The sequence below is a fragment of the Lepidothrix coronata genome, unplaced genomic scaffold (genome assembly GCF_001604755.1).
Source record: "Lepidothrix coronata isolate B3197 unplaced genomic scaffold, Lepidothrix_coronata-1.0 Scaffold80, whole genome shotgun sequence".
Taxonomy (NCBI): domain Eukaryota; kingdom Metazoa; phylum Chordata; class Aves; order Passeriformes; family Pipridae; genus Lepidothrix; species Lepidothrix coronata.
Genome location: NW_016690260.1, coordinates 3,737,961 through 3,752,562, shown reverse-complemented (window position 1 = coordinate 3,752,562; position 14,602 = coordinate 3,737,961). Strand labels below are relative to the sequence as shown.

The 14,602-nt window shown below is 37.3% G+C and overlaps 1 protein-coding gene across 3 annotated transcripts in view; it reads right to left on the bottom strand.

Moving 5' to 3' along the window:
- ARMC4 (armadillo repeat containing 4) overlaps nt 1-14,602 on the bottom strand; it is a 78,966-nt gene that overhangs the window by 12,094 nt on the left and 52,270 nt on the right. For all 3 annotated transcript variants that reach the window (XM_017820298.1, XM_017820300.1, XM_017820299.1), the window contains 2 exons: nt 12,799-12,987; nt 11,999-12,220 (listed from right to left, as the gene is read on the bottom strand). In XM_017820298.1, the coding sequence (XP_017675787.1) occupies nt 11,999-12,220; nt 12,799-12,987 (411 nt within the window). The remainder of the gene's footprint in view (nt 1-11,998; nt 12,221-12,798; nt 12,988-14,602) is intronic.

Genomic DNA, 14,602 nt, shown 5'->3' with positions numbered 1-14,602 from the left:
CAGGGTAGACAGTAGGCAAGAACTGGTGAAAGACAGGATGTCTGGAGGGGCAATGTTGATTATAGGTGTTCTAAGGACTTTCTGGATATTTTTAACTTTTCTATGTTGCCACAGAGCCCTAAATTATCTTAGTCCAAGTCCATACTGTCATACCTGTATGGCAGTATGGTAGCACCTTTATGAGTTCCTGTTTTCTCAATCCTATGTCATGGAGATTTTTTTTTTAATTTCATCCATACCTTTAACGCAAATGCAATGAGTAAACTACAATCAACCTAAAGGCATCGTCTATCTAGTTTTACAGTTTCTGTAAATTCAAAGATAACATATAACTTGCAGTGTATCAGACTCCTTTGGTAAATAAATAGTGTTGCTGGCTAATATTCTCTTACTTTAACACTATGTTTTTTCTTCAAAGCTTCTTGAAATGAAGAATTATCCTAAACCATGGCAAGAAATTCTGCACTGATTAGCAGCTGATAAATACAGTCAACAATCATTCTTGTTGATAAGTGCAAAATTAAATAAAATCAAATTTTCAATAAAATAAAATTGTATGGACTTTCACTCATAGTCTAGAAGATACATTTTAGCTTTTACATACAATTGATTGTTAAATAAGCATCATTGCATCAGCAATTCATAACCTTTCCCTACTCTCACTCAAGTCAGGACAGAATTCTCATCAGCCTCCTGCTGCCTGGCAGCCTTGTCAGCTCTTCAGAATTGATGCCAAAGTGTGCAGAACACTGACCAGGAACATTAACATGAGAGCCCATCTCATTATCCCCACATTGCAAATGGACTTTCCCTCAGCATCTTTACCTTGAAAGTGTCATCAATAAGATGTGCCATATTACTTAAAAGATACCATAGATTGCTCTTTGAAATGGCAACATGAAAGAGATTACAACGACTAGGGCCTGAAGCCAAACTGAAGTGATTGATTTTACAGGAAGAACTTTGTTCTTGGTATTTCTTATGTTCAGCTTCTTTGAATAGCTCCTTACATACAAGGAAACTATTTTTGATCAGCTGAATGTCAAAAATAATTACCTGGCATTGTGTTCTTACCCATTAAGCCTTATATCTCTCAATTAAGTAAACTAATTTAATATCTGACAGTATAGCTAAGACAATATTCCATAAACATAAAAATATTTTAATATTCTTCTTTCTGATTGTTGCCAAATTAGAAAGAAATGATTCACACAGTCACAAGGATAAGTCTGGTGCAGGGAGCTAAACAATTGCAAGAAGCTGCTCTGTGTATTTCTGTGGTTTGGAAATAGTGCCAAGTCGGAAGGAAAAGACATTCTCTGCATTTTCTAAAGCAAGATAAATACAGAAAAGAAATATAGATGAAAGATGGAACTGCTATCTGTGGACTCTGCCAGATTCCTTGGCTTTTTGGCACACCTATTGAAGCTGGCAGACTTAGCCAGTAGCAATCTTTTCCATTAAAAGGAGCAGCATATATTTGGATTTAACATACTTTGTTTGTGCATTTTTAAGCTTCAAAAATGTCTATTTAAATTTTTTTTAATGATTCCTTCTGCACAGTTGGCTGCAATTGCACTTATTTGAAATGGCTCATTTATCACTAAAAGAGCTGCAGGGCACAGCTACTGTTAAACAGCTCCAACAAACCTACAGCTTAGTGGGACAAGCTCCTTTTTATAAGACTAAAAGATGTTTAAAATGTGCCAAGAGGAGCTTTATGCCAGCCTCTAGGTTTGTTATCCAAATGTTACGAAATTAGAGATCTCCTGAAGCACAGTTTGTACAACAATAAGCTGATCTCTCTTAGGCTGCTGTTTTTTCCCATCCATGATCAGACAGATTTTAATAGAACACTTGCTACATATCATAAACTTTAGCAATGCGAAATTTTGAAAAAAATAATCTAAAATCTGAGGCTTAACCTATACTGAAGCCACACTTCATTACCTTTATCAATGGCGCAAAAGCAAAATGTTTTACATGTAAGCGCCTCTACTTTATGAATGGTGAAATTTTGCTTATTATGAAGGGAAAGGGTTACTGGTTCCTGTTTCCTGGAGCTGAAACCCTAAGAAAAATGTTCACACCTGGCAGTTGCTAGCACAATAGAAATTGCACTGGTGTAACACCGACAATTTTCATTAATTCTTTTGAAATGAGACAAAATATGCTAGTATTGGACTTTGTTTATGCAACTCTTATATCTAAAATTTAAGTGTGATGTGATCAATACATTTGTGGGTGAAGGGATTTGTCATACTTTCTGTAGACAACAGACATGCAGAAATTTTGGAATCTAGTGCCCTCTTTCTTGATGTCCAAGAACTGTAACAACTAATTTATAAAAAGCAACAGGCATTAGCTTGGAGTATGTGCCAAACACGCCATATCTCCAGCCTGAACTGTGGAGCCTGAATAGAGTGAACCACTATAGTTAAAAAGGGGATTCTTCTAAACTTAAAATAACCATATAAATATGTAAATTTCAACTACACACTATTATACCCCAATAATACTATTGTATATATATTACACTGAATACTTTGGATTGATTTATGAAGATATTATCTTAAAATTTGTTTAATAACGTAAAACTCCTTATTCTTTATACAGGGTTCTCACCAAAGGCCCCCCCACAAGAAAACAACCAATCCCATTGCCAAATACTCCTAAAGAAATAGGTGCCAGTGCTTTTGCATTTCATTTTCTATACTCCGGATATATAAAGTATGTGATAAAAGGTTGGGTTTAGAATGTTTGCAGTAGAGATTACTAGTAATTGTCTTCCATATTTTGTAATTCACATTTATTTATTTCACAAAGATGGTCTTATGAAAATCCTTGCACATAAAATGGTTAGCCAAAACTTCTTGTAGGGATTTATGACTTTAGCAAATAATGACCAATTCTCTGGAAGCTCTGCACAATAAGTTACAGAAAATGTATTTTTTAATACAGTCGTTATAAAGAAGCATAAAAAACCTTCCAAATATGAAAACTACATTTCACATAGCTTTCAGAAATCATTGTTAAACAAACTGTTTTTATATCTTGGATTCTTACAAGGGAATGGATGAGCCTAACCTTTTTTCCATTAAGAACTGAACTCAAAAAGCACAAATATCTCCTATTAATTCAACACAGAATTCCAAAAATGCACTACAACTGTTATGCCTTCTTTGCCAAAACAACAAAACCAACCAACCAACAATCCAATATGGAACACACCCACCTTCTCCCACCTTCCCCCAGAGGCATCTCTGTAGGCTGTAACCTGATGAAAAGACATGAACAAATCTGATGAATTAATTAAAAATATTAAAATCTACGATTATACAAATCAAGTCCCCTTCTTAGGAGTACGAGTCTCTGCTTTTCTCACCTTATTCTACCAAGCAGTTGAAATGCAGCTTTCAGCACCCCTGGTGACCTTCTTATAAGATAGAACAATTGATATTCTAGAAGGCATCTATTAATGTTTTTAATATTAAGAAAACAGAGCACTTCCATGTTGGGCAAATAATACCATAAACCAGACCACAGAGCAAGGCTAAAGATCAGTTGTATGCATGGGTAGGTTGATTAGGCACTTTCAATATTAAAAAATATCAGAACATAAATGGAAAGTCTGATCTTGTGCATTTCAGGTATGTATACTTTAATCATTAAGTTAATGGTTCCCCTAGCCCAAAAATAATTAGTTCTGCATGTACAATGGAATAAGAAGAGGAGAAAATGGATTTGTTCATACTGCCGCACAGAATACTATCTTTAAATAAATCTGTTTGGAAAACAAAAGCAGCTCAGAACAATGCAAAGCTCAACAGAGACTAATTTACTTTGACTTCACGTAGCCTTCAGTGCAGACACACATACGCGAAAACCTGCCAACAGCACCAGTTATGGTTCCCATATGTTGTAAGTGCCTTAAAGTCTGGGTGACTGGCTACTATCCAGTGGTTCTAGGTTTTTACAAAAAGCTTATAGGCAGTATTTGATATGTATGTTTTACTTTAGATAACTAAGTTGCAGCTATGAATCAGCAGTAATTGCATCCCAGTTTGCTCGACCTATCCAATGTAATCATACCTGCCCAGTGCTGCATCCAATTGCGGTCGGTCATTAGTGGTGTCCCCCGAGATCAGTGTTGGGCCCAGGCCTGTTTAGTATCTTTACTGATCATCTGGACGAGGGGATTGAGTCCACCATCGGCAAATTTGCAGATGACACCAAGTTGGGGTGAAGTGTCAATCTGCTGCAGAGGGAACTAGACAGGCTGGATAAATGGGCTGAATCCAATGGTATGATGTCTAACAAGACCAAGTGCCGGATCCTGCACTTTGGCCACAACAACCCCCTGCAGCGCTACAGGCTGGGAACAGAGCGGCTGGAGAACAACCAGGTGAAGAGGGACCCTGGGGTTCTAATCAACAGGAAGCTGAACATGAGCCAGCAGTGTGCCCAGGTGGCCAAGAAGGGCAAGAGCATCCTGGCCTGGATCAGGAACAGTGTGGCCAACAGGTCCAGGGAAGTGATTCTTGCCCTGTACTCAGCACTGGTGAGGCCGCACCTTGAGTGCTGTGTCCAGTTCTGGGCCCCTCAGTTCAGGAAGGATATTGAGGTGCTGGAGCAGGTCCAGAGAAGAGCAACAAGGCTGGTGAAGGGACTCGAGCACAAGTCCTGTGAGAAGAGGCTGAAGGAGCTGGGGTTGTTCAGCCTGGAGAAGAGGAGGCTCAGGGGAGACCTCATCACTCTCTACAACTCCCTGAAAGGAGGTTGTAGCCAGGTGGGGGGTTGGTCTCTTGTCCCAGGCAACCAGCAGCAGGACAAGAGGGCATGGTCTTAAGGTGTGCCAGGGGAGGTTTAGGTTAGACATTAGAAAGAAATTCTTTACAGAGAGAGTGATGAGACAGAGTGATCAGATATTGGAATGGGCTGCCCAGGGAGGTGATGGAGTCACTGTCCCTGGAAGTGTTTAAGAAGAGACTGGATGTAGCACTTAGTGCCATGGTTTAGTTAACGGGGTGGTGTTGGGCCATGGGTTGGACTTGATGAGAGGTCTTTTCCAACCTTGTTGATTCTGTGAAATATTTTTATTTTTTTTTTTCTACCATTCCATTCCTTTCGGTCTGTTCACCTCCACCCCCGCTGTGTGCTACATTTAAATTGAAAGTTTTTTGGGGTCATCTTCTTATACACAGGTACCATCACTCTCTAGTAAAGTGAACTACTTATCTGTGATCAATGCCTTTAAGCATCATCACAGTATACAGAAATAAATGCTAAATAGAAAACCCAGTACTTTTAATATTTCTTAGTTAGTTTGGAATTCAAGCAGAAAGTTTAAGTCAAAACATCAAGAGATCCTCATATGAGATACTGGAAATTACCTCACTGCAAAGATCTCCCTAAATGTTTCAAAATATTTATGTATCATCTGAATGTGTACTTGCAAAGGTAGAATTTCATTGGCAGGCAGAAAAGGCATTTTTTAGCTTTACACTTTACAATCAAAGCCACTTGTATTCTTTTCACAGGACTTAATCCACTTGTATCTACATAATTCAAAAGTATGTACCACTTTCTCAGCCAGTGAATTCTTTCAGTTTTCTAATGAATCTTATTTCTGCCAAGGCTGAAATCCTCTACTATGGAAAGGCAATATTTTGCTTTAAAGGTATGACAAAAAGAGTCAGTATGTTGGTCTCTTAAAATTTTCCTCTCTAAAACAATAAAATGCTTGAATACATTTTGTAGCTGCTTTTAAATTGCAAATTATTCTTACAAAAATGAGAGCTAAGTCATCTGACATCTATAAAGTGTACTGACAACAATTAAAATCTGAGACAAACTCCTGGGGAAAAAAAAATCAGCTTATATCACAAGGTCTAAATTCACTGGTGATTTTTACTCCTGCTCATGAAGGCCAACATTATAGCATGTGAAGGTTTAACCTGAGGAACAGTTTCCAAAAAGACATGGAAATCAAAGTAGAAAATTGGCCAAATAGGAACTTTGAGGGCAATACTGTGGCCAAACAGAATAATGAAAATCTCTGATGTTCAAATAGAGCTTACATAGAAACAGGGAAGTTATTTTACCTGTTTTAAGTATTCATACAGATATTACTGGAATACTGAGTTCTGCTCTGAAGTATGTTGCAATTCAGTCCAAAAAGAAAGTTCAAAAAATAAAAAAATCAGAACTGACACACAAATACAATTCAAAAAATAAAAAATATAGAAATTTCATCATTGATTACACTTGCTTAGCTAATTAAACATATGACAGCAATTTGATCCTTTTAATAAGAATTTATATGAAAACAGAAGTTATGTAGGGCTTTTCAGTTTACCAAGCAACAGTATCATACATGCAATTGCATAAGATAAAGCTAGAGAAACCTTAGGCTACAAATAAGGTGCAAATGTTTTTATGGGGAAGGTATTTAACTATTGGAACAAGTTATGATGGCTCTGGTGGATTTTCCATCTCTGGAATTTTTTAAGTAAAGAGTCAATGTTTTTCTAAAAGATATACTCTATTCCAAGCAGAAAAAAATGAAGCAATGTCTCTGGTTTGCATGAGCAAGGCTAGTCAGACCAGGACAGTAAAATGATCCTTCTAGTATTATAAGGTATGTACGTATGATTATTTAACATAATGTCCAGTTTAAAGGACTATAATCTTATTCAGGCTTTTTAAATATTGGCACATTACCATTCTTCCAGCGCTGCAACTTCCCCTGTACCACAAGTTTGTTGAAAATCAACATTCAGGAGGATATTAATTTAAATTCAGCTGTCTGAATGCTAGCTGTTTAGTCTGAGCTAGTCACCTAGGTCCTTTCTATACTCAGTGGAGAAAATCAGGCACTTTTATGAGTCTATTCCTTGCAGATATCTTGGGCATCTATTTTCAGCTAGGACAAGTCTGCAGGTGTCTCTCTCTTTCCATTGACTACAGAAGGTGTCTTAGTTTAGACTACTTTAAACTCAATACCTAACAGTGGCCAAAGTTAGATGAAAGGAATCCATCCTTAATACTCCAAAGATCTCCTTCAAAATCCTTGGTTTCAAGTCAGTTAGATCCACTAATTTAAAACATCTGGCATTATTAGATCATATACAAAGTGTGCTTCAGTTATTGCTGGGCAGATTGAGTTTCATCACCATCATAGCATATAAATTCAACTCATCTGTACTCTTCTAGGAAAAGAAAAATTATTTTTTTTAATAGCTCTTTCTTATTGCACTATTATTCAGAATTCTGTCATTCATATCGAATAATGGACTGGACTGTATATTAATTTTAAAAAGTTCTCCACCGCCTTGGGATGGGATTCACCCCACTAAACATAGATACCTACAGTGTAGATATGCAGATCTGACCTTTAAACCTGCACTCCCATTATAGCCAAAAGAGACCAGAAAACATTGCCAGTAGAAACTGAGGTGCCTTATCTTTGCATAAATATCCAAATTAAGAGAGATGAAACACAGTAAAGAATCAATTCCTCTTCCTTGACTATTGTAAAATTTGGGATGACTATTTCAGTTTCGTGGGTGCGAAATGTGAACATTTAAAGTTAAGATGAACTATTAATTTGATTAATTTTGTTTTTCCACAGCCTGACTTTGACTGCTTTTTTCCCCCTTGTTCTTACTGTTTAAATTACTATAATAATCTCCTCAGAGGTCTCATTGTGCTCATAATAAAAAACTGGCCCCAACTCTGTAGGCGATCAGGCCATTCAAACTTCCTAGGCCGCCTTTACACAGATATAAATTGATATTCCACATAAATGAATCCTTTATATCACTTACAAAGTCAGAAATTAACTTCCACAATAACAGAAATTCCACAAGAGATTTCCTTTTATCTTTCTCCACTTGCAAAGGAAGAATGACCAGGAATATTCAGTTGACAGTTTGAGATCTTTTCCTGAATGAACTTGATTGTTCTAAGGTTTCAGCAGCAGTCAAATATAGGTAGACATCTTTGTTCCTCTGCAATCGCTTTAAGGGAGATTTTCTGCTGTTTCCACAAAGAATGTGGTCATGGCTTCCTGTTGCTTGTGAATTTTGCTATTTCTCTTCCCTACGATTGTGACAGACTCCAAGTGGGAAGAGTGTTGCCTGCTATTCCTGCTTTTCTTGGCTATAAACTGCCAAATCCCACTGGATTTCTCTTCTCCTTTGGTCTGTGGATAGCTGTCTTCAATCTTGAATTCAGATTGATACCTGTTTGATGTCCAACATAATTTCTCTTGCCGTCTAGTGTCCCACAACGTGTTATTATTGGGTCTTTGAAAATAGAAATCTATTTTTCAGCACAGCCATGAATTTTTACTTCAGAAAGAGGAAATATTTTCTGGTGCTTTGTAGAAAGAAAGCATTGATTCATCTGTCACAGGTCATAACCATTGTTCCATTTCCAGTCATAAGAACATTGAGCATGGTATTGAACATAAAAGAAAAACTTCATAAACTGCCTTTCTAAACTTCCTCCATAATCACCCTGTTTGTCTAATCAGAATTTCACATGACAGCTGACATACACCAGTGATTTCCCAAGCTTTTTATCATACAGACTCACTTGAGAAAACTGAATGTATTTTGGGTGCAGTTAGAAATAGGTGAAAACTTAGAACACGGGGTTTTTTCTCACAGCTGTGTGCATACACCTGTTGTTTGGTGATTAGCAAATACTGTTTGAAGCAGTGGCAAAATGTGAAATACAAGAATCTGGTTGAAATTACTTTCCCTATATAATTTTATTCCTGGTTTCCTGGACAAAAACATGTATATACACATTGGATAAGGAATGGTCAGAAAGTCTAATGCTTTTAAAAGGCTTTGACCAACTGTTCAAGCACTCAGCAATTACAGGGTAAATGTTTCCCTGAAGCATCAGACTTTCTGTGCATGCGAACGAACACAGCACGTGAATACGTGCTGAAGAACACCTGGGATTATGCATGTATTGCAACCTAGTCAGAACTACAGCAGCTGTGACGTTAATCCAACTGGGCATGATTACTGAAATACCAGATATCTGGAAAAAGGATGAAAAAATATCAAAGGAACCCAAACAAATTTTCCAGTAAAAATAATTGGTCCTGGAAAAACCTGTACATAACAACCCCTATTTAAATACAAAGTATGCTTTCAGTCACTGGAGAGGCTAGAAGAATGAAAACACACAGACATTCTGTCATCACTGAGAAGCACGGAGCAAAAATATCCAATATCACAGACAACAGTGCTGCAACTACTGTCTCACCTGTGCTGGGCAGATGAACTGAATAAACCAGGCAAGATTCAGCACTGTACTCTCGTATTTGAGCATTTAAATCTCCTCCACCCACTGTCTTGCCATCTGGAATTGCCTCTCTAGCCTTTCTGAAACTTCAGTAATTGATTCTTGACCGCAATTCCAACAGTGCCACCACAGAAGTCAAGCTCATAAGTTTTGGCCATCTGTGCCCTGAGCTGTCATGGTCCATGTGTTGATTTGCTTCATGATCTACTCAGCTCTGGCAACACAGAACAAAAGCACTTGGACTAGCACATCTGGAGAAACTATCAAAGGTCCAACAGAACATAGTTTCTCAGACTGCCCAACATGTTTCAGTCATTTATCCTCACTGGATAGGAAACACTGTGTCTCACTAGTCTGATGTGTCTTCCAAAAAGACCTATTGGTTCCTTCACTTTGTTTTGCCATTCTAGGTATAAGACAACAAATAAGCATCATAAACTGTTTGGAAACATCACAGCAGGGTAATTGCTAATTAAATCAGACTTTATTTAGGGTTAGAAACTCTAGATGACCACAGGTATTGTCCTTTTGTGGGTAGGAGAATTACATATCCTGAAAAATAAGTGCAAAACCAAACTACATCCTTTCTAAAAAAAGGGTATGTGCTGCAGTCATAGTACTAGAATAAGGCAAATCATCTGACACTGATCTCCATGCTACCAAAGCTAGACAGGTAAGAAAGCTCAAGACAGCTTAAGAGAGCTCTGATAACCTCTCACTGCACTTTTGTCACTTCATGGCCTAGGGAGAAGACACCATGGTCTAGGTTTTTCATGGTTTATTAACATGAATCTCTGAACTCCTGACCTACTGGCTATGCTCCCTGTAACACAGCCAAGGATCCTGTTAGCCTTCACTTCTCCCAGGGCACTAGGTTCATATTCAACTTGCTTAAACTACACTCTAGGTCTTTTTCAGCAGAACTTCTACCCTGGCTGATAGTCTCAACATGGACCAAAATGCAGCTGCTTCCTGTCATACTACTAATGCTCATCTGCTTGTATGACACAAATACATTCGTGTGCTGGCTCACATGATGAGATTCAGTCACATATCTCTTGTGTTCAGGCCATCCATCAGTTAAAAGATGAGAGGTAGTTCCACTTTGGTTCTGTAATGAACCAAACACATTCAAACACTTATCCACTGTACTACAAAAATATAAGTTTCTGGTACATGAGAAGGGAAGTGCACCCTGGAATAAAAGTTTAGATGTAATAAATATAACCCAAGTTTCCTTATTTTGCAGTTTTAGTCTTTCTTTTATCAGTTCTATTTTCTCTCCCTTAACATATTATAGTCAATCCAGAATATTGTGAATAATAAAAAAAACTAAACCCTTGCAATATTTTTCTGTGCATCCCTATTTATTTTTAAGTGCAAATTAATGTTTTTAATTATTATAAACACTTTAACTAGGACTGAAAAATAAAGATGAACCTCGACAGAGATGGAATTACTGTAAAAGTGCATCATCAGAATGGGTTTTATGTTTGTTGTTCCACAACTTATAAAACCTAAAATCTGCATAATAAAATAAATGAAAACAACAGATGACAGGAGGTCAGAAAATGGGTAGTGTGAGTTGAATGGAGAGATAAGCAACATTAAAAACTCCACAAGTGCTCGTGCTGCAGTACTGTATATATCCCCTATATGTGCTATATATACCATATATGTGCTATTTAACCTGTATAATGCAACTGTGATAGGAAGGTGTTAGTTTCCAGCACTGAAAGGGTAGCTTAGATTTGAGCAAGTTCAAGTACTGGCATTTAAACTGAGTCTTTAAATATTTTTGACCAGTGGATCCTTTAAAGCCAACTACAGATAAATGTATGATAATGCAGGACCATTAACTGTGCCAGAACTGAAATTGCTCACAATAAAGTGCACTATCATAAGTGAAGGCATAAAATCAACATTAATAATAACACTGCATCATAAGTGAACTCTTACTGTCAATACATTTACCTGAACATCAAGTAAAATGAAAAGTCTGCATACAATTAATCTTTCAGGGAATTTATGACAACTGAGAACTCCTGCTATCTCCATCTCTACAGTCATAACGCTCATCTCTTCTGTGCCAAAGGAATAACTCTTCTGGCTTCAACTAGTGAGATAAAACTTTGCTAGAAAAATCTTTTTGAGACAAAAATTCTTTGTAGGGTAAGGTCTTACCAGAATGTGCTCACGCTTAACTCCTAAAATAAGAATTTTTATAAGTAAATGCAGAATTAATTGAAACAGCTCAAGTTGAACTAAGCCTTTGTATTATTCTATCTTAATTTGTCCCCAAATGCATCTACACTCCCTTTCTACGTGACTTTCTGCCATATTAGGCAGCTATCCATTAGAGATAACCCAGGTTCTTTTGCAAATGTCACTTGAGAATGACAAAATGGTGATGTGATGTCACTACCAGCCTAGATCAGAGTTAAGTAAATGTCCACATTGTACTTCCATTCCCAACAACAACTTAGCTGAAATATCTTTAGCACTAAAATCCCTAATTCACTAATTGGCTACACATTTTTAGGAAAAAGTTTGGGAAGTCTGAGGCGCAGAGCAGCATTCAAGAACTATTCCAACTTAAAGATCTCTTTTTTGACCAGGTCAAACCTCTTCAATAATTTGAACCCCAAATAAGAAAAACCTTCCATCTCACCTTCACCACTCCACCTTCATGCATTATGATACAGTTGCTAGCCTCTTCTGAAAGCTGATATAACGCCAGAGCTGCAGCTCTCTGAACTGACGGATCGTTTGCCTTCATGTAACGAACCAAAGGACCCACAGCCTTGTACTCTCCGAAGGCAGCTCTATTGCTGCCCCACATGCAACAGTTGCAAACAGCCTCTGCTAAGTGACGTTTTAATTTGTTATCATTCTGAAGAAGACAAAAACATAAGACATTAAAGTCAACACAATACAACAGAAAATTCATAGGAAAGCAGAATTGTATTCTCAAATGTCATTAAGGCGTCCCAATTTAACTGCTGTATAATTAACTGCTGGAGACAGTTGTAAGGCACAGAGCTAGGAGAGTCTCTTTAACATTCTTTTTGTAGGAAGTGCTGTGACTTTATTTCAAAGGTAGTTTTGTACTGACTGGAAATTAGATAAGATAGCATTAAACTGTAAAATATAGACCCATCACTGAGAGTCTCTGCATGTTTAGATTTGTTGTGTTCTCAACCCTTTGTGCTTTCTTCATATGGCAGCTGCACCTCTCAAAAGCAATATTCCACAACAAAAGCTATTAAAATGAAGCTCATCTTCCAAAGCAATTTTAGTACCAGACACAGAGTGTTTTCATGTCCAATATACATCTCGTACAGGAAGGATTCTACGTCTCTTCCTTGTAGCTGCTGCAAGCTACTGCTCTTATAACCTTTTAGTTGGGCACAATGCAGTCTGATGTAAGAAATTCAGATACTTTGTATAATATATTTAGATGTTACTTACTGTGTTTGCTAGTTTGGACAACAGAGGGACGACTCCATGATCTGTCATAACAGCTAAATTTTCTTCATCTTTAGCTATATTTGCAATGGCTGCACATACACTAGTTAAAACTTCTTTATTCTTTGATTTTAGAAGACTGACTATCAGTTCCAAACCACCAACAAAGGATCGAACCATCTCCCCAGAATCCTAAATGAGAATCAAAATAAGTATTGCTTTTAAATATTCAATCCATATTTATATGCAAATCTTTAAAAAAAAGAGATTGGCATGACATATTTATTCAAAACTGCAGCTATTGCTGTGTTGCCTTCACCAAGAAATATGGCTAATTTGGAACTCAAAGCTCTTTTGATTGACATATCAGAGTTTGACTGTTGTACACACCACCATCCAGGCAGAAATCCAATGCCTAAATAAAGGTATCTACCATTTTTTTATACCACAAGGTATAGCTGTCACTTCAGAAGGGTACAAATCTCCTTTATCGGTTGTTATCATATTGGCCAGACAGATGAGTAACACATCTAACACAGCAACAGGCACTCCTGTTTACTCTCATAGTGTCTTCTATTTCCTACATTAAGTCTGACAGCTAAGACAAAGGAGTGGTAATATTATTTTCTTGTATTGATGCAAACAAGTATTCAGGTATATTTAAGAGGGGAAGTTACACAAGTCATGACAGCTACTCTGGAGGATCCATGGTGCACCTCAGAGTACGAAAAATCAATATAATATATGACACAATAGGACACAAAAATTACACTGGAAAAATGTCTAAGTATGCCCTTAGAAATGATATAGAAAAGAGTGTCTTGAGCTTGAATACAGTGGTCAGATCTGGTCCATTTTTTCCATCTTGAAAAAGTTATAATAAAATCAGAAAAGATTTAGAGAAAGACAAGAATAATCAGGGTAGGGAACTGCTCTGTAGAAGGAATGACTAACCAACTAGGACACTCAAGGCAATAAAAGAGAAAAAGGAGGAGCATTGTGATACAGGTGTACAGAATCTTAAGTAGAGTGAAAGGGCACACCGGGATCTCTCTTCTTGGAGAAGAACTGGGAACATCAGACGAAATTAGCAGGTGGCATGTTCAGAATCAAAGTTATCTTTAGACAAAGCACAGTTGAGAAGTTGGAAGTCCTTGGAGCAGGACTGCAGTGGCTCGTAGAAGTTTACATGTTAGACAAATTAGAGGGAAAAAAAATCCATTAACGGTTATTCAATATGAAAGTATTCCCTCTGATTTAGAAATTTCCTGAGCCACAGATTTCTTGAAGGTGGAAGAGCAGTCTGGGAAGGGAACCAAGACTACAAGTTTGCCCTGTTCTACCTTTTCTTAGGCATCCCTTGTGGGCTAGTATGAGAAATAGAATACTGTGTTAGTGAACCTTTGGTCTGACACATCATTGCCTGTTCTCATGCTCTTGTGTTTGTGAACTCATATTATCAAGCACATCTTTACACGTCATATGTAAATTAGAAACCAGTAGTTTTGGCACTGTGAGGCTGAACTAACAGGTATGGGATTCACTTGGTTGCCTCAAGCAAAGAGGAACTGGTAGTATGTGATGAAGTGACATGCAGCACATAAGGTACTTCATGTACCTTAAAAGCACATTGGAAATAAATCTAAATTTTGTTTAAGCACAGATTCTGAACGTTAAGTTACACAGTCACTGACCAATGCTGTACACAAAGATTCATCACACTCTGTTAAACAGAGATGCTTGAAAAGAAATATATCTCTCTCTTTGGTAAGATGTTCCACCATTTAAGATTACATTATTTTAGATC